General features: G+C 42.2%; 1 protein-coding gene across 1 annotated transcript in view; it reads left to right on the top strand.

Moving 5' to 3' along the window:
• The window catches only part of WDFY2 (WD repeat and FYVE domain containing 2), a 181,709-nt gene that overhangs the window by 150,760 nt on the left and 11,976 nt on the right, over positions 1–18,973 (top strand). Inside the window, exons 8-9 of the mRNA XM_045475148.1 lie at positions 3,965–4,091; positions 15,432–15,537. Coding sequence (XP_045331104.1) covers positions 3,965–4,091; positions 15,432–15,537 — 233 coding nt within the window. The remainder of the gene's footprint in view (positions 1–3,964; positions 4,092–15,431; positions 15,538–18,973) is intronic.

The raw sequence follows: 18,973 nt of genomic DNA, 5'->3' as shown, positions 1-18,973 counted from the left end.
TCATACGGATACTTCCAATTCCATTCTAACACCAAAGAGTTTATTCTAACCTCCCCCCAACTGTAACTCCTATTATGAGTGAGAAAGTCAACTCTCATTATCCTCGATGTATTTACTTGTTCAATCCTAAAATACAGAATAGGTTCAGAATTGCTAACCTATAACTCATGTACAAACCTACTAAAGTACTGTATTTGTGTAGAAATCTTATATTTTGCCTTCGACTGTAGTCAAATTACTATTTTCCAAAGTTACTTTTGTCAGCTCGCCCCCTCCCACCTTTAGTGTGGTTATTGTATCATTCATTTGTAATACAGTTAGGTTCACTTGTTCCTGTTTATATTCTATTTGGGGTCCACACCCTGCCCTGCCAACACACTCCTTGTTAATTTTATTTACTTATTTTTGAGTATGTGAAACAATATGATTCCAAAACCCAGAACCAAACAAAAAGTACACTTAGGAAAGTGCCAGTCTGCTTCACCCCTTCTCCATGGCTGTGCCCAAGCACCTGCTGAAGTTAACACATCTCATTCATTTATTTCCCCTTTTTTCTTAGATGAAAGGTAGTGCAATATAGCTGTTCTTTGGCACGTTGCCTTTTACACTTTACAGTGTATCCTGGAAATCACTTTCTATCCACCTAAATGATTCTGTTCATTCTTTCTCATAGCTGCGTAATATTGTGTGGATGTACCATAGTTAATTCACCCACTCTCTTATATGAGCATTCTCCTTGTGCATATGTATCTATGTATTACTTGGTGGGGATGGGGACAATATCTTCACGATAAACTCCTGAAAGTGAGAGTAAAAGCTAAGCACAGGTATGGCTTGTTGGATATGGCCTTCCCCATTGTACTGGTTTGCGTTCTCATCAGTGATATATGAGAGTGTCTTTTTTCCCCGAAGGCTTTCCAACAAAATATGTGTCATGCTTTTTAATTTTCTAGGAAAGAATTTTGATAGTGGCTCTTATGCAAGGATGGTAGTATTAGAGGTGGCAGAAGTGCTTAGACTTTAGGTATCTTTGGAAAAAAACAATTTAGAGTTTATAGTGGATTGCTTTGGAGGCTGATGGAATAGTTCCCCACCTGAGGTCTTCTCCAATTCTGGTGAAACATAAGGCATCAAGATTAACAGCCTAAGGTAGTAACTTCTTTTTATTTGCCTGATTTATGAAGCTTTTGGTGACTCTCACCTTCCTCTTGGGCCAGCCTTATTACATATCCCAGTAAGTATATGGCATTATAATACCTAATGCTAGGCACCTGGGTAGCTCAGTTGGTTGAGTGTCTGACTCTTGATCTTAGCTCAGGTCTTGATCTCAGGGTTATTAGTTCAAGCCCCACATTGGGCTCCATGCTGGGCTTGAAACCTACTTAAAAAAAAAAAAAAAAAAAGGCTCTAACAAATAATTTCTAACATTCCAGTGGCTTCGTGTAGCAGAAGTTTGTCACTCTTGTGACAACTCAGTGTGGTTGTTTTTGTTCATTCTGTTTTTGTTCATTCTGGTCCAGTCTGGTTGTGGATTTACAGCTCTATTCCATGTGGTGATTCAGGGACTCTGGCTCCTTCTAGAATGTAGTTTCTCCATGCCCTGGGGTCTTGGAGTCCTCAAGGAGGAAATACAAAAAGAAAGTGAAAAAGGGACTGCTCTGGTCTGGAAGGAACGCAGATTACTTTCTGGATTCAGTTGCTGAGAACTGGGCACATGCCCCCTAGATGCAAGAGGGCCCCGTAAATGCGGTCCCTGCAGGACAGCGGCTTTCCAGGGAGCACTCCATATATGGAAGAGGAAGTATGGATCTAGGTGGATGATTAGCTAACTCTGCCACAGGTATTTAACAAAGTAAGCCATTGGGTACCGTGTGGGAATAAATAACATGTTTTGCAGGATGGAATATCCTGAAATTACTGAAGCATGGTTAAATTTAAAAAGTACAGTGCGGCGCCCTCCAAATCTGTGGGGGACAAGTTCCAGGACCCCGCAGTGGATGCCTGAAACTACAGATACTACTGAACCCTAGATATACCGTGTTTACATATACTGTAATGAAAGTTATGCGAACGTGGCCTGCCTCTGAAAACATCTTCTTGTACTGTGCTTCCCCCTTCTTCCTGTGACGAGGTGAGATGATCAGATGCCTTTGCAGTGAGATCACGTGAGATGGATGGCATAGCGTTAGGCTACCGCTCACCATCTGAGGGTCCCGCAGAAGAACGATCATCTACTTCCGGACCACAGTTGTCCACGGGTACCTGAAACCCCAGGAAGTGAAACCACGGACAAGGAGGGACTGCTGTAAGCATGGAGTTCAACAGCAGGAAACCAAGAGGAGTTATATAAAAGGAGAAGCAATATTTAACTTTGAAGGGTCAGTAAGTCTGGTAGAGGAGTTCCAAGTCAAGGATGGTGAATGAAAAAAAGATTTATGTGTTTTCATTCATCTGCTCCTTCATTCATTCAAGAGACAACCCCAGAGCCTGTCTGCTGCTGGCCCCGTGCTCCGAGCTGTTATGTGGCGGTGGGGGAGGAGATGGGAGTGTCAGGGGGGGCCCCCCTGCAGGTACACTGGTGGGTTGGGGTGTTTACTCCTTCGTGGGCAGGAATAGGTACCAGCAGAATGTTACACAGGTATAGGGAGAAGCTATTAAGCGTAAGCCAGAATAGTGGGAATTTTTTTCCCTTTTGATCTTGGGGAGAAAAAAAAAACAACAACCTTCTGAGAATGTTATGTGAAAGAAACTTTCCTAAAAGCTTTTAAAGTGCAGCACTTTGTTAGAACAAATTGATAATCTAAATAAGAAAAAGGCAGATTTGAAGAAACAAGATGGTATTTTCTGTTCTTTTCAGAATATAATATTTTTCAATAATGTAAAAAAATGAGTATTTCTCACATTCTTAAGTGTTTGTAGGCTTTGTGCCCATATTATGTGGAAACAGTTAATATTGTTTTCATCATGCAGGAGTTTGATTTATAAGGGGACTGCCAGAGAAAGATCTGTCATAATATTTCATTGCTGCACTGGTAGAGTAATGCTAATAATCAGCGTGTGTGTACCTCACGCTACAGTTTACAGAGGGGTCCTATGTAACGGATCCAACCTCATTATCACCACAACCTATGAAGTAGGTAATGGCCAGGTTGATATTATCAGTAGTTGCATGCAGATGTTCGGATGTAGCCCCATTATCCCCATTTACAGTCGAGGAAATTGACCCTTAGGGATGTACATGATGTGCCCCAAATCTGTAAATTTAAATTCCCAAAGAGAGGAAATAAATTTTAAATTCCGATGTTGTAGTCTAATTATATCTGTGCTGAAGAATGAAGAATCTGGGGCTCCGGGGTGTCTCAGTCGGTTGGGCGTCCGACTTTGGCTCGGGTCAGGTTCTCACGGTTTGTGGTTTGAGTCCCGCGTCAGGCTCTGTGCCGACAGCTCAGAGCCTGGAGCCTGCTTCCGATTCTGTGTCTCCCTCTCTCTCTCTGCCCCTCCCCTGCTCACGTTCTGTCTCACTCTCTCTCTTGAAAATACATATTAAAAAAATTTTTTTTAAAAAGAGTAAAGAATCCAACTAAGCTATTGAAAACTCCATTTACTTCTCATCTGTTATTGTCAGGGTGGGAGGTAGACAGAAGTCAAGGAAATATGGTTAATACTTCCAAGTAGTGTGATATTTTCCATTCTTCGAATTACGTCTCTTGTCTGTCAATTAATTGCCTTTTTCATTTCCTTTGGTTTTTATATAATTGATTTTATGGTATATTAAGTTTTGGGGAAAAATGCTGAAAGGGTAGGGCTTTTACTCTGGGAGTCCGTTTTTTTTCTCTTCGGGGACTTACTTGTGTGTTCTCTAAGCAGAAGAACTACACTAGATCCTAACGCCTTTGCATTCACATTTATTGGTGAATGCTGTTGTTGCCTGGTGACGAATGTCCCGCTGTGTCTGTTCTGTCAGGTGGGGTGACTGCTCTCTGTTGGGACCCCGTCCAGCGAGTGTTGTTCTCCGGCAGCTCTGATCACTCCGTTATCATGTGGGACATCGGCGGGAGGAAAGGAACAGCCATCGAGCTCCAAGGACACAAGTAAGGCTGCTGGTGCTTTTACTAAAACTCTGAGAAAAGATTCCCTTCTGAAAGCCTAGAACAAAGGCGTGTGCTCCAGTCTCTGTGGCAGGATCTTTGCATGGGAAGGAACCCGGCAGGCACTCAACTAATGGCCACTTTGAATTGTATCCGTACCTAAGTATGTTTATTTATTTACATGTCACCTTGTTTAATTCCATAGAGGACTTGACAGTGCCTACAAAAACCGTGAAGTAAAATAATGGCAGCAAACAAATAAAAGGTAAAAGTGAGAACCAGGGAGACCTAAGAGTAAAAATTAGACAGAGAGAGAGAGAGAGGAAAAAAAAAAAAGCTTAAAAATAGAAGCCATGGAGGCCTACAGAATTTCTGTAATTGAGTTCAGATGTGGTGCCAGGACTCCCGGCAGCTTGAGGAAGAGGGGAGAGATAATATTCTTACACAATAGATTTTGTACTTCACCACATATTTATTGAAGACTCGCTTTGATTCCTATCAGGCCCTCTTCTTCCTCGAGGGACGATTCCACGGGCCGAGAGGAAAAGCAAAGGCAGCTTTGCGTTTCCTTGGAGCAGACTCTTTGCCGTGTGCTGAGAGTCACTAAGGAATTTTTTTTGATGTAGATTCCTGGCCCCTGTCTTTGGAGATTCCGGTCACCAGTGTGGAGCTGAGGCACCTCTGTTGTTCGCAGCCTCCCAGGCAGCTCTCCTGGTGGCCCTCAGACCACACTCTAATGGCTGCCCACAGGCCCCGGGGGCATATACTGGCCTTGTGCGGAAAAGAACCGCAGATTTGCTTCAAAGCTCTAAGCTCGTCTGAATTGTTTTTAACTTGGAAAGTTTCCACAGTGATGTTAGCAGCGACTCTAGACGTCCGTAAACAAATGTTAGTGGGGCTCCCAGGAACTGACTGGTGTTAACCAACATTAGCTCTTTTTGTAAATCTGCCCGGAAGCACTTGTTTTAAAATGTTCCCCTAAGTAGTTAAATTTTGCAGTTAGGATTATTGCTGATTGAATTTTGGAAGGCCCCTGCACAAGTCATTATTTCAGTGTTAGAATTTAGTCTTAGAGAGCTACTTATTAGGCCTCCTTTCCCACATTTGAGAACAGACCCATTGTCTGGGGCCATGTGTGGCTTGTGGGGCCACTCTGACCTCATCATCAGCTCATTAAGAGGAATCGTTCCCTTGTGCTTATCTCCATGGCAAGGGGACATACATCAGTATCATATGAAAGGAGTTGACATCATCCGTGTAAGTGAAGAAAAGGAGAAGGCAAACACAGTCCTGTTTAGTAATGCTCAGTTATTATCCACTCTGTCAGGTAATAATGCCACCTCAGGCTGTCTCAGAGAAATAAAATGCCAGTTTTGAATGAAGAGCAGTAATATTTGTTGGTCTCACTCAGATGAACTCATAACTAGTTTCATTTTTGCACCGTGGTTAATAAAGACTGCAGGCAATCTTGCATGACCCATCCTCAGGGCGGTAAAGTATGACAGTGCTCAACACCAGCGTCACTGGGTGCCGAGTGCCCTCGTGCAAACTGTTCTGGAAAACTTGCGCCTAGAGTTTGGTAAGAAAGGAAAAGCTATGAAGTTGAGATACAGTGTCTCAGTCCCAGAAAAATGGAACCTGGGCTAATAGGTATTCTAGTTTCTAAGGAATGCAGACCTGACCTTTTAGAAAATGGAACAGACCATACTTGGGAGTCCATCCTGTTACTCTGTACCCTTAGAACCTAGTGGGCCAGCAGGCTGGTGAGACCAGGATCCACTGGTCAGCACTAGCTTTAAACAGGAATAATGGCCGTAGGCCTTTGCCTTGGGCTTTATTTATCTCAAGCTGAGAAAGGAATGCCGTGAACTCTGTGGTCACCATCACCGGGCCTCAGCCTGGGAGGGGCCGCCTGGTGTCACACAGCTGGGAGAGATGAACTTCCTCAGCATCAGTTGGTGGTAACCCTGTTAGAGTGGGTTTGAGTGCCCGAGGTGAGGACGGGGAAGACACCAGAGCTGCTCGAAGTGGGAGGTTGGGACTCACAGAAGGTGGCGGAAGGAAAGGGGCCAGGGCAGCAAGCAGGAAGGGGAGCATAGCGCCACGTGGCCACCATTGCTTTGTCCTGAAAATTGGCCACTGGATTGGTGTTCAGTGATTCTTGTCTTTGAATGGAGCTTAGTATTTTGCCAGAGAGCTTCTGAAACACACAGGGACCTCAGTGTAATCTTCCAAGAACGCTGGATATGTAAGAGGGAAGCCCGATGTCATTTTTTAGATGAGAATATCGAGCTACCACCCTCAAAGCCTCCAGCTGGTAGCTTGGGTCTCTCAAACCTTCTTTCAGTCCAAGAAAGCTACTTAGAGCCTTCTTTGCATCCTGCACTATACTAGGTACTGGGGCAGAGAAATGAGCATTGACTAACAGATGGCCCCTTCTGTGCTCCATGATGTTTTTTTTGGTCTCTTTTCCACCCTAGAGGCCAAAGAGTTTCTTCGTGGGGCCCGAGGCTGCCCCTAGCTGTCCTACAATTCCTTATGTTCCCACCTTCCCCTCAGGGAGACTCTGGGTGGTCAGAGTTCCAAATCAGGCACCGAATTGGTGAGCTTGGGAACTGGGCAGAGCCGACCGGACCAGAGAGCCCCAGAGGAGTGGAAAGACCACCTTCCCCTTTTGTGGGAATATCCGACCCCGATGTGAAGGGGCAGCTTTACGGGTCTTCTGTCCTGGGTCCTGTGGCTTCATTCCATCCTTCAGCAGAAGTAAGACATTTGTGCAACTAATTTGATCTGGTGTGTGAAAAACCCATCAAAGCAGAGAGAGCTTTAGCACTGGAGTAACTGAAATGTTTCCAAGTCCAAGGGAAAAAAGCTAAGAAAGTATACTTCTATACAATATTCTCTGCATTTGAAACATTTTGGTATTTTTATTCCCTGTAGCAAGTGGACCATGATTGTGTGCTAGCTCTGTGGAAGGAAAGGCAAAGAAAAGGTTCCAGTTTCAGGGACCAGTTATGTTTCTGAAGTATCCATTACCAGTTGGATGGATATTATAGAAGCATAAGCCTGGACATTTATTGTCCCATGCCCACCGTGTCAAACCTAATAACGATACTTGGGCTTTTTAGATCCTTTTTTATTCTTAGATAATACCTGTCATTTCATGACCAACTTTATGACCATAATTTTCCTTTCTAGCAGTATTTTTCTCAGGCTTTTAAGACTTTGTGGCAATTTAGTTTAACGGTAACTCGATTTAAAGCACAGATGAAGTTTTTGGGATGGAACCCTCCACCAAGACTGGGATCTTCGGTTACGGGGGACATGGTCACAGCCCCAGCTGTTGGCACACATGGCCTGTGTATTTGCTTCCTTTTTCCATAGTCCCAGCTCTTGGTTTTTCTCTTCCGACTCTTAGCATGTATAAGACTTTTGTTACAAGCATCTTCAAAGCCTTTTGGTAAAGAAAGGGACTAGTCAGTGGGGCATCTGGGTGCTTCAGTCAGTTAACCCTCCGGCTCAGATCATGATGTCACGGTTCATGAGTTCAAGCTCCGCATCAGGCTCTGTGCTGACAGCTCAGAGCCTGGAGTCTGCTTCAGATTCTGTGTGTCTCTCTCTGCCTCTACCCCGCTCACACTCTGTGTCTGTCTGTCAAAAATAAATGAACATTAAAAAAAATTTTTTTTTTAAAAGAAAGGGGCTATTCGTCGATAAATATCCATCGGGAGAATTTGTACCTTTCCCTCTTTATCAGGTAAATTGCCTGTCAAGTTAGGAAAGGAAGTAGAATTCTCACATTCATCTTTTCCTGGGTTTGGGGAAGGACAGCAAGGGTCAAGAGAACAAGGTTTCTCTCTTTGCGAATCTCAGATTTAGGAGCATTTCTCATTGTATCACTGGAGAATTATTAGGATACAGGGGAAGAGATTTTTTTTCTATTTCACACTTAGCTAATACATAATAGATCAAAGAATTCGAAATTAGGGTTTTCACGGAGAGTGGAATCTTATCCAAGGGGTGGTGCTCCGTGGTGTGGTCATTAATTGCTGGCCTCTGGATCAGGCCAGGCTGTATTTGAGCCAGCCCTTCTGGCTCTAAGCAGGGCTCTCTATCTCTCCGATCCTCAGTTTCCTCATCTCTAAAGTAAGGATAATATTGGAAAGGAAAACCCTCAAAGGTTGTCAAAAACCATAAATGATATAATGCATGTAAAATAATCAGCACAAGAGTAAGGGACAGTAAGTGACAGGTGTTAAGAATATTCTTGTTAATAAAAATTATAGTAATTTGTAAATCAAGCTTTTGGATAGGATTTGTATTTCTCTCTGAACATAGCATTTTAAGTGGAAGTGTAGCCACATGTACCTACTCCCTCAATTTATATTACACTCAACAGAAGTTTACTGATCTCTGTCTATATACCAGACTTTATAGCAGACACTTCGGATGTGAAGGGCACTATGGCAACAGACACTGCCTAAATGGTGCTATAGAGGCATGAGAATGGGGACGAGGTGGGACAGTTTGCCAGTTGTACTGAAAAATGGGAAGCCTCAGTGGAGGGAGTCACTGTTGATTTGGATCTTAGGAGATGAATGTGTTCTCATTGTTCTGAGGATCAGGAGGTTACCCAAAACAGAACTGCATGAACTCAGTACAGTGTTTTCAGGAACTTGCAGGCGGATAGAAGGGCAGCGGCTGCTCTGATCTTCCGTCTTAGCCGGTAAACAGCCAAACGTTGCCAATCTCGAACCAGCACTCCCAGTAGGATCCTATGTTCAGGTTCAGGCTGGCTGTGATCCAAGGATTCCCAGGGAGGCAGATCCATCCAGGGTCCCTTTGGTGTGAGATGGCCCCAAGTATCTGTTATCCGGGGGACCTCACATGTGTGGATTACTCACGAGCCTTTTCTGGTCCTTGGAGGTTTGGGAGACTTATGAATATGGGGGCTCTGAATATAAGCGAGCGAGTTCTCTGGGAGCAGGTGCATGACTGATTAGATTTTCACCAAGTAATCTAGGACTTTTCATCAAAGAAATGAAAGCTGCTATACTACTCTTAGGATGTAGAAGAGGACCTAAGTTGACATTTGAGCAGATGTTACCTTATGTCTGAAAATCTGTTTCAATAAAAAGAATAAAGGCTTCTCTACCCTTTTTCCTTAACAAGCATCAGACACAGCACCGGCCTCAGGGGCATGCTACCTGTGCAGTCACACAGGGCCCCATGCTTGGATGGGCCCCATGCTTGGGTTAATGTCCTGCTGTCACTATCTTGTCATTGTTAGTACATTTTTAGCAAGGGGCCCTGCATTTTCATTGTGCATGACGCTCCCTCCCCCCCCCCCCCCCCCCCCCCCCCCCCGCCAAATTTTGTAGCTAGGCCTACTAAGGCCTGTGTTCCCTCTAGGGCTGGTGAGAAGGGAAATGAGGCCATTGCCAGTAAGTGTAGTCTTTGTAGCTGGCAGATCCTGGTAGTTGTGAAAAGTGAGGCTTTTGTGCACCGGTAAATGCATTTGCAATGCAGTACTTGGAGCTCTCACCCGTGGAATGATAACCAGTTTTGAAATGCTTTCCAGTATAAATGCTACACTGATGTCAGATGAAACATGAATGTAAGAAGAAGGTATCTTTTGTTCTTTATAACCCTCAATCTGTGAACCTGGGGATGTTCCCTTACCTCGTTTTTAACTGCAAGGTGGTGAGATTGTGAATCCTTAAATCAAGAAGTCCCTGAGCAGCTTTATTACAAAGCTTGGAATCCAGCATTCATCACTGTGTTCCACTCATCTGTGTTGGAATATTAACAGTATTGGAGTCCCATAAATTATGTATTGGTTGCTGAATGTTGCTGCCAGCTATGAGTGGCAAAGCAGTTCCTTCTGTAGCTTATTTTGGTTTTACAAGATCACTGATGTGTATCAAGATGCCTTAACAAATGAAATGTAGTTCAAATCACCGGGTTACGAGTCTGTTCAAGTAGATAGATTTTCCTTCTTGCCCTTGAATGTCAGAATGGTGGCGCTCCATACTTTAAAATGTGTGAAGTAGCAGCCAAGAGAGATAGAAAACAACTGACTCTTTTGTTAACAAATACCCGGTGAAAATTTTATATTAGTCATTAATTACTAAAGGGACTAGTAAGATGTTCCACCAGTTCGAAGGAAAACCCAAAGAACAGACATATGCACAGACAGTGGAGAACTGAAATGAATTTGTAGGTGGATTCACAATTGGCTTCTTCTGTGGGAGGGGGAGGGCAGGGGGATTAGTTATATCATCACTGGAAAGGTTCATTTGCAATAATACCAGGTTCGTGTAACGTATAGAGTTATGAAATAGCAAAGTTAATGGTACTGAAAGATGCAGACCCCTACAGAATCAGACAACCCCAAAGGTATGCTAGGTATTACCTGATATTCCATTTGAAGATACCAGTAATTTCTTTTTGCCCATTTCATTCCTTCACAGTCTGCCTGGTAGTTCTTCCCCCACCCCTCCTATAATCATAATAATCTCAAAGATTATTCTTGATCACAAAAGGTTGGTCTCATAAGGTTTGGCCTAATTATTTACATTGTACGGTGAGAGTGTCAATTAGCCATATAGGTCTTCTTGGTTTGCTTTGCAAATAATAGAGCCAAAGAGTATTAAACAATAACTATCAAGCCTGCAGAATTAACTTCTGCCTGCAAGTTTTTATAAGGAATCTTGGATTGGGCTTTTCAAAGCCTCTGTTATTGGCTGTGCCAAGATTAGGAAAGCTAGCCCAAAAGATTCTGCACCATATTTCACCTGTGGTATTTACAGCTTTGGTTGACTTCCTCGAGGTTGCCAACGTTTGCCAGGTCCCTGGCCTGGTAGTTTCGTTACTATCTGTAAGGCCAGGACCCTGCAAAGCCAGTACTAGGCCAGTTTTCCTGGGAAGACTTTGTAGGCATTGGCGCCATAAGTTCAAGTGGCTAGTCATATCTGATTCGATGAGCATCGTTCTCTAATATGACACTCCAGGTAAAGACCTGGTTGCCAAGTCATATCCTTTGGATGGAGGCTAACTGAACCTACAAAATAAATATATTGCCAGTAAATTTAAGGGGATCCAGTATTACTGTTTTAATTCCGGGGGAATCATTGAAAACTGGATGTCATGTTTAAATGTTTCTTCAGCTTATAAAAGCAGAGCTTACAAGATTGTAGGTTAGACGTAGGGTAAAAAGTAAGAGAAAAGGCAGCCTCATAGATCCAAAGAACATTTAACAATATTCCAGACATATAACCACAGTAAAATGTCCCTCTTCAGTTCATTCAGTCCTGTGTAATTAATTCTTGTTCTGCTGGTTCTTGCTTTAGTAGTCTGCATTCATGAAGCCATCTGCAGCCAGACTAAAAAGAGTCCAGAAATCCAAGGAAATCCAGACTTGGTCCACTAGCACAGCTTACAAATTGTCTAAGCCGTGTCAGCTCTGTAACCTTTGCCCGAGACTCTGTTCTTTGAAATAGCAATATTTTAAAATACCTGGTACATGTCGTCCTTTTCTGTGAAACTCTCGAGATTCTCCTTTCTGGACTGTAGCTTATAACAGAGCCCTCAGGCAAGCATCAGAGTGAAACAAAAGTTATCTATAGATTATAGAGACTTTAATGGTTAGGTTTTTTTTTTTTTTTTTTTTTTTTTTTTTTACTGTGACAGATAATATCATAAGGGAGGAGAATAAAATTCTCTATTGAGATAGCCTACATAAGTGTTTCCCAAGAGTTTTGATCATTATTTCCCCAGAGGGGAAAACATATTATAGACAATGAGAGCTCTGATTAATCTCCAGGGTCCTCCCATAAAATATGCAACCTTAGAAATACTTATATATTAATAACATCTTATCTATACTGACTTGACCTAGGGAAGACTGAGCATCTCTTGTGATCTGACAACTCGTCCCATGAAACTCTTAAAATAGCAACACAGCAAACGAATACAGTTATTTATAGCATCTCTCTTTTTATGAGGCAAAGGAACACATCTTTACAATTCTCAAGGATCCCTCCAGGAAATCTCAAAGATAGCTGTAGGTATAAAAAGTATCCCAAATTTTTTATTTTATTTTTTCAAAAGACAGGGTACAGTCTGGGAAGGCAAAATCAAAAGAGTTGTCAGAGATGTTTCTGGGACTTTAACCAAGTCAACATAAAGCTCTGAAAATAATTGTGGTGACACACAAAATCTTTGCTAGCTAGGCAGATTCTATAGAAGGTAAAAAATATCCTTTTGCATTGTAGTCAAAGGCATTAATCAGTAAGGCAAGGAAGCAGGCCATCAAAACTGAGGGAACTACGCCAAGATTTTAATGCATTTTATTGCTCTTTTTTCAGACTCGAGTATTATAAACCAAAGCAAATAAAATTCACGTTCCAAGTTTTATCCTTCATTTTTCTTTCTCATATTCTGGAACAAATTTGTACTTTACTTTAGAACTGCCTTATTCATCCATATTCTCTCAAAAATGTACAATGGAGTTTTCCAGAGGCTGCATGACGAGTGGCATCAGAATAAATGCAGAAAGAGATGGTTATCTGGCTCGCTCCTGTAAAGCCACATACTATTTAGAAAGAGTTGCAGAAATGTTCAACAGTGCCATTTTTGTCATCAAAATTTGTCACTTTGGGAAGTACAGTTAATTTTCATCAAATATATTTTACTTATATTAAGATGGAATGGATTCGTTGCTAATTCCAAATGAATCGATATTTTTTTTAATTCTCAATTCTGACTTCAAATACAATAAATATTGATAGTTATCATTTATTTAAACCAAAGCTCTTTGGTGTCCTCAAATAAGTTTTAAGAGTGCAAAGGGGTCCTGAGACAAAAAAGTTCGAGAACCATTGCTTTAAGACAAAACTGTTCTGTTTTCTCTTTGAAAAACAAAAGCCCACACATCATCATATCTTGTCTCCATTACTGCCCCTGGCATAGTCTCAACCATCCATTTTAATTATAATAATTAACCAAAGTAACTAGTGTATATCTCCCAGAGAAAATTGGGAGGAGGGAGGATGTGGGTAATTGAAAGCTGTCACATACAAGCATCCGAGCAGACCAGCAAAGCTCAGGAGCACACACCACAGAAATTTCTCTTGCAACATATGCCACCTTTATGTCTCCTTAAGGTGGCACACGTGGACGTGTTCATTGGTGACTCACCTAAGTTGCAGCCTGTCTAGGATGTACAAAATAAAAAGGAAGTGTATATAAGCTTAATATTATGCTTTGTAATCAAAGTTTCAGCATTCTGACTTACTTGGAAATTATCTAAGTGGGTATCCAATGATTATTTATCAATTAGTTCAACCTAATAGTAATCCATTTTAAGTTACCTAAAGATCTTAGGGATTATCTGTAAGTTGATGTGCCATAACACATAATTGCTAGTTATAGAGAAACTTTATCAAAGCAATTAATTCACTTGCGTTCAACACGAATTTATATTTTTGATAGTCTTAAGCATTATGTAGGCATCATATTCGCTTGTTTGACCAGTTATCCTATATACACTTATAAGAAATCAACCCCATTAAAATAAGTTGTACACTTGTGTTATACTTAACACTGATAAATTAGAAAAAGACTAGCTGTGTTTTAAAATGTAACCATACTAGTCTCACTTGCCAAAGAATTAGCCTCAATTCTCTGAACTTAGGTTCTTAAAATGTTATTGAGTTAGTATTTTGTGTAAAATAATTTTTAAGTCTAGTAAACTTAAAGTTTTAGAGGCCCAATTTCCTTTTTTTCTGTTAAGTTTAGGAAGAATGAATTTCTATAAACATTTGTTTCTCTTTATAAGCCAAATAGAACAAGTTCTTATAATTTAAGAAGTACTATAATCTAAAAAAAAGAAATTAAAACAAGAAAAAAGAAATAATACTGTAATCTAAGTTATTGACACCCTCTGGAAATACAATAGCACTCCATATACGAGAGGGACAGGCCTTACTGAAGTGTAGACGCAGACACACGGGGCTTTAACAGCATCTGTTCCACAACTTCAGCTGCAGGGCAAAAGGAAACACGAAAGCACACACAAAAAAAAAAAAAACCCCAGTCCAGATTTCAAGGAGTTGTTCTCCTTCCCAGTGGGCACAGAATCCTTAATTGATTTGAGCTCAACATAGAAACATAATCAGAAACAACCAAGGAGCCAGTTTCCTATTCCCTCACCCAATGGAGAATAATGTATATAACTTTTTGTTAGTGATGCTCAAATTGTCAGACCACGGAACTGGTCTTGGCTCTCCCCAAGAAGGAATAATTCATCAGCCATGTATGAACTAGAAAGAAAAATAAAACACAAAATGAGTAGAGAGGAAATGAAAACTAGAGAAAATAGAGAGTCAGCAAAACTCAAGTCTATTGCTGCTTTGGTTTCACTCTGGAAGCCAAGAAATGGCACCCTTTGGCTTAAGCCACCATGGTGTGCCTCACACCTCAGGCAACATGGTTTACCTCGATCTGGCAGGAATGCAGTGGGCATTCCGATGAATGACCTCCAGTACTCTTAAAGGATACTTTTGGGGGGGTGCCTGGGTGACTTAGTCGATTATGCATCCAACTCTGGCTTGGGTCATGATCTCACAGTTCATGAGTTCAAGCCCTACACTGGGCTCTCTGCTGGGAGCCTGGGGCCTGCTTCAGATTCTGTGTCTCCCTCTCTCTCTGCCCCTCCCACACTTGCACTCTATGTCTCTCTCCTTCAAAAATCAACATTAAAAAAAGGATACTTTTCTTATGAAAGGTAAAATCAGGGGCACCTGGGTAGCTCAGTCGGTTGAACATCCAACTCTTGATGTCAGCTCAGGTTGTGATCCCAGGGTGGTGGGATTGAGCCCTGTGTCCAGCTCCACACTGAGCGTGGAGCCTACTGAAGAGTCTCTCTCTCTCTCTCTCTCTCTCTCTCTCTCTCTCTCCCTCTCTCCCTCTGTCCTTCTCCCCGCCTCACGCGCTCTCTAAAGTAAAATTTTTTTTAAAAGCTAAAATCATGACTTTAGAACAAATACAGCACAAACATGTGCCACAGATTTTATATACAATAAATCAATTAAGGAAAGGGCTAGTACTATCTCACACTGAGTTCAACAATCAGCTTTTTCCCTTAAGTGTTGGTAACTGACAAAAACTCTGTCTTCCTGGGCCTCAGCATCTTAAACATTTTGATTCCATCTGATTTCTAAGACCTGTGCTTGGGGCTCAAGGGTGAGCATGCGCACTGATTGACTTTGCTGGGCTTCCTGCCTTTAGGGCTTTCATTTGCTCTCCAGAACTGTCACTGACTTTTGCTTTCTTTTGCAGTGACAAAGTCCAGGCCCTTTCCTATGCGCAGCACACACGGCAGCTCATCTCCTGCGGTGGTGATGGCGGGATTGTGGTCTGGAACATGGACGTGGAGAGGCAGGAGGTACGTGTCACAGCAGGTCACAGGACCACTCCATGGCCGCTGGGCTGGACTGTGCGGTTCTGGGTCTGCCGAGGAATGCCTCAGCCTCCCCTTCTGCTCATTTCTGCTTTATTTTATGATTAAACTGTGAAATTAGACATGTTATGTCAGAGAATAAAAAATTTTCGGGGGCGCCTAGGTGGCTCAGTCAGTTGAGTGTCCGACTTTGGCTCAGGTCGTGATCTCACGGTTTGTGGGTTCACGCCCCGTGTCGGGCTCTGTGCTGACAGCTCAGAGCCTGGAGCCTGCTTCGGACTCTGTGTCTCCCTCTCTCTCTGCCCCTTCTCTCCACAGAGAGAGGTTCTGTCTCTCTCTGTCTCTCAAAACCAAATAAACCTTAAAAAAAAATTTTCCGTACAAAAGGAAATTCCATTTTTTGTACCCCTCACAAATTGGCATGTAACATTCATGCAATAGAGATTTCATAAGAATTTCGACCGAGACTAAGCTGTTCAGACTTTGAATCTGTTGCTCCATTCATAACCAAAGTTCAGGTGGGAAAAGGGAACCATCTATTTTCAGGCGATTACTCCCTAAAGTGCCCTAGAAGCATAGAAAACTCATGTGCTTTATGTTAGAGAACGGTGGCTAACGTGTGAGAAATGGTACTTGATGAAGTCAGAGTCTTTTTAGTTTGATATTAGTAGAAATATCAGAAATAACTATTTTTGTGCTTTTAACCATTCTCCAGATATAAATATATACTTTGTCATTTTTAAGCATACATTTAAGTTTTATCATAGGATTCTTTCTTTACGAGTTTTCTTTTTTCATCTTTGAGCATCTTAACAACTGATCTGTTTACTGAATATCCCCTTTGACAAGGACTTTGAAGTTAACCATTTTCTCATTTCCCTAGAATTACGTGGGGTGAACTTTCCCTCTGACAGTGTATATTCTTCTAATTTATTTCTTTGCAGGGTGCAAGACTTAGAAAAGCAACACTTTAAAAAGACAAAAGCAATTTCCCAACTTCTTTCCACGCCCTCACCCCAATCTCATTTCAAGAGAGTAGTTGCTATTATCCACAATGTAATGCCTTTCAAATGCCAGTAATTAAATGCTTAAGAAGATTAAAGCCTAACTTGCCCAAACCATAAATCCATGGGAGTTCTATTAGTAACTAATTAAAATGATCATTACGCTTTGGAAGTGGGGAATTGCAGAATATGGCTTTTGAAAGCACCGCTTGGCCCCTTCAGTGTAACAGCAAGGAAATCGGTGCAGTGTGCGGGGACCACGCCAGCCAGGCCGTCCATGTGACTGGGGATTCTGTGCTGTAGCCTGCTTTGGGTGAGGGACGGTCACACCTAGTCTGTCCTGACTTCTTCCCAGGCCTAACTGACCAGACCAGGAGAGGGGGAGCCACCGGGCTCTTTTCCCTCAGTGCATGCAGCCTCCACCCTTGAGGGACAGAGGCCCCAAAGAGGATAATGATGTGGTTTCCAGAGATGAAACCAGGGGGTTGATGGGCTGTCCTTTGAGTCATCTTGCTTAAGTTACACCCTTTGACGTGCGGATATCAAAGGGGCACTTGGTACTTGCTGACTGTTTTGAATCTTCTTCTTTGAGTGATAGTTCCAGCCATTTTTTGCAAGGGTCATCTTGTAGAAATGTAAAGACCTGAGATGTATCTGTGGAGCTTCTGGGTCCTGGCAAATGTTATGCAGGGTGCTTAACTCAGGAGGCTGGAGACTTGTAAGGAAGCAGTCCCTGTGCTGGCTGACTTTCTGGAAGAAAAGACATGTGGGTCTTTTCTGTTATTAAATGGTATGAAGGATTCGATCGTAGTTGCTGTAAGATAGAACATTAGTGCCGGGTATTTATGAAGGGGCGTTACCATTGTTGGCTTTCTCAGCAGAGAGTTTGTGCAAGGACATGGCGCTGAATTGAAAGATTGATGGGGCCCGGATGTGCTCCGACCAGAACAGAAAACACCACAAGTAAAGACCAGGTGAACAAGAGAAGCCACCCTATGCTTGTGAGCAGTAGAAGCAGTCAGAGGTGATTGGCGTTGGGGAGCAGAGGGAGACTGAGTGGCTGAGCACACATCGAGTTGACATCTCATAGGCTAAACCTGTGTTTCTCTTGTTCGTGAAACCCGTTTTGTCAAGAATCGTTATCATTTTTTAGACGTATATACAATACATGTTCTTTGTAGAAAAATCACAGAGTGCTCATTAACAAATAGAAAACATGTCACCCACCCCAGAAATATCACCCGTAACATGTTGGCAAAAGTCCTTCCTTATAGTTTGCTCTGCAAAAACACATGTACAAGCATTGCGGGGGTGGGGGGGTGGTGGATAAAAAATGGAATCATACCACACATGCTGATTTTGTTCCCTTTTCCTGATCCTTACTCCCATTTCCCCCTCATAGACACCCACTGTGACGCATTTGATACATGTCCTAAACCTGTATGCTTCCTTACAAAAGATGCAGTAGTGTGTGTATGTGACTCTTTTGTGAATTTTCCTGCATCATAAGTGTTTTGAAAAATCACAACATAGATAAGTCTTTCAGGGATAAAATGTTTTTGCCTGAAAACTTTGTATTACTTTGTCGAATCTGTCTTTAAACTGATTAGAGCATGCAAATTACAAAGCAAATCAAGGCTTACTTCCTAATAACTCTTTGGTTTTGCTAAAATAAATAAACCAAGAATTGGAACTCCTAAAATGTCATCTTTTTACTTTTCTTTTTTGAGACAGTGTGTATAGCTTTAGGTTCATTTCTGCTTGGAGGTGGGAGAATAGGCTAACCCCCCAAATCTGTTCCGTAACAGGTCTTGTTTGGAAAAGGATTACATCAACAGACAAAAGCCTTTCCAAGCCTTGGCTATGCTGCTGTCTGTTGAATCTCGTAGAGAGAGGGGGCGGGCTGTTGTTTGCCACATTTCTGAAACTTGTTTGATCTCAGGCTTCTTTTATATAGTAAGTGGCCTGCGAGTCACATTGGGAGTTTCCTGGAATTCATTTTTGAGAAATCCTGGAGTTGGATATATTTGTCCAGGTTCCTTGGGTTCAGTGATAGGTGGAAAGAGATCAGTCTCTCTGCCAAATGATGAAATGTACAGAGTTGAACATGGAACTCTAGAAACAGATGTAGAGTCACCATTTGCATAATCCGTAAAGATTTGCTAAGGAATAACTTTAAGCTTAATACGTCTTTTAAACTCCTTTGAAACAGTTTCGAGTACTCGTGATGGGGTTGGGAAATAGCAAACAGAGGCGGAATAGTATGTGGTCCATGAGGCAAAGAGCAAAGCCTGCACCCTTGCTGGGCCCTGCCGTGAGCGGAAGGTGGATATGCGGCTTCCCTGAGTACCCACTGAGGCCACATTGTATCCTTCCCACACAGGTAGCTGTGTGTATGTGTCATGTGCAGTTACACA

Source organism: Leopardus geoffroyi, chromosome A1 (assembly GCF_018350155.1).
Source record: "Leopardus geoffroyi isolate Oge1 chromosome A1, O.geoffroyi_Oge1_pat1.0, whole genome shotgun sequence".
Taxonomy (NCBI): domain Eukaryota; kingdom Metazoa; phylum Chordata; class Mammalia; order Carnivora; family Felidae; genus Leopardus; species Leopardus geoffroyi.
This window is presented reverse-complemented; position numbering and strand designations above follow the sequence as displayed.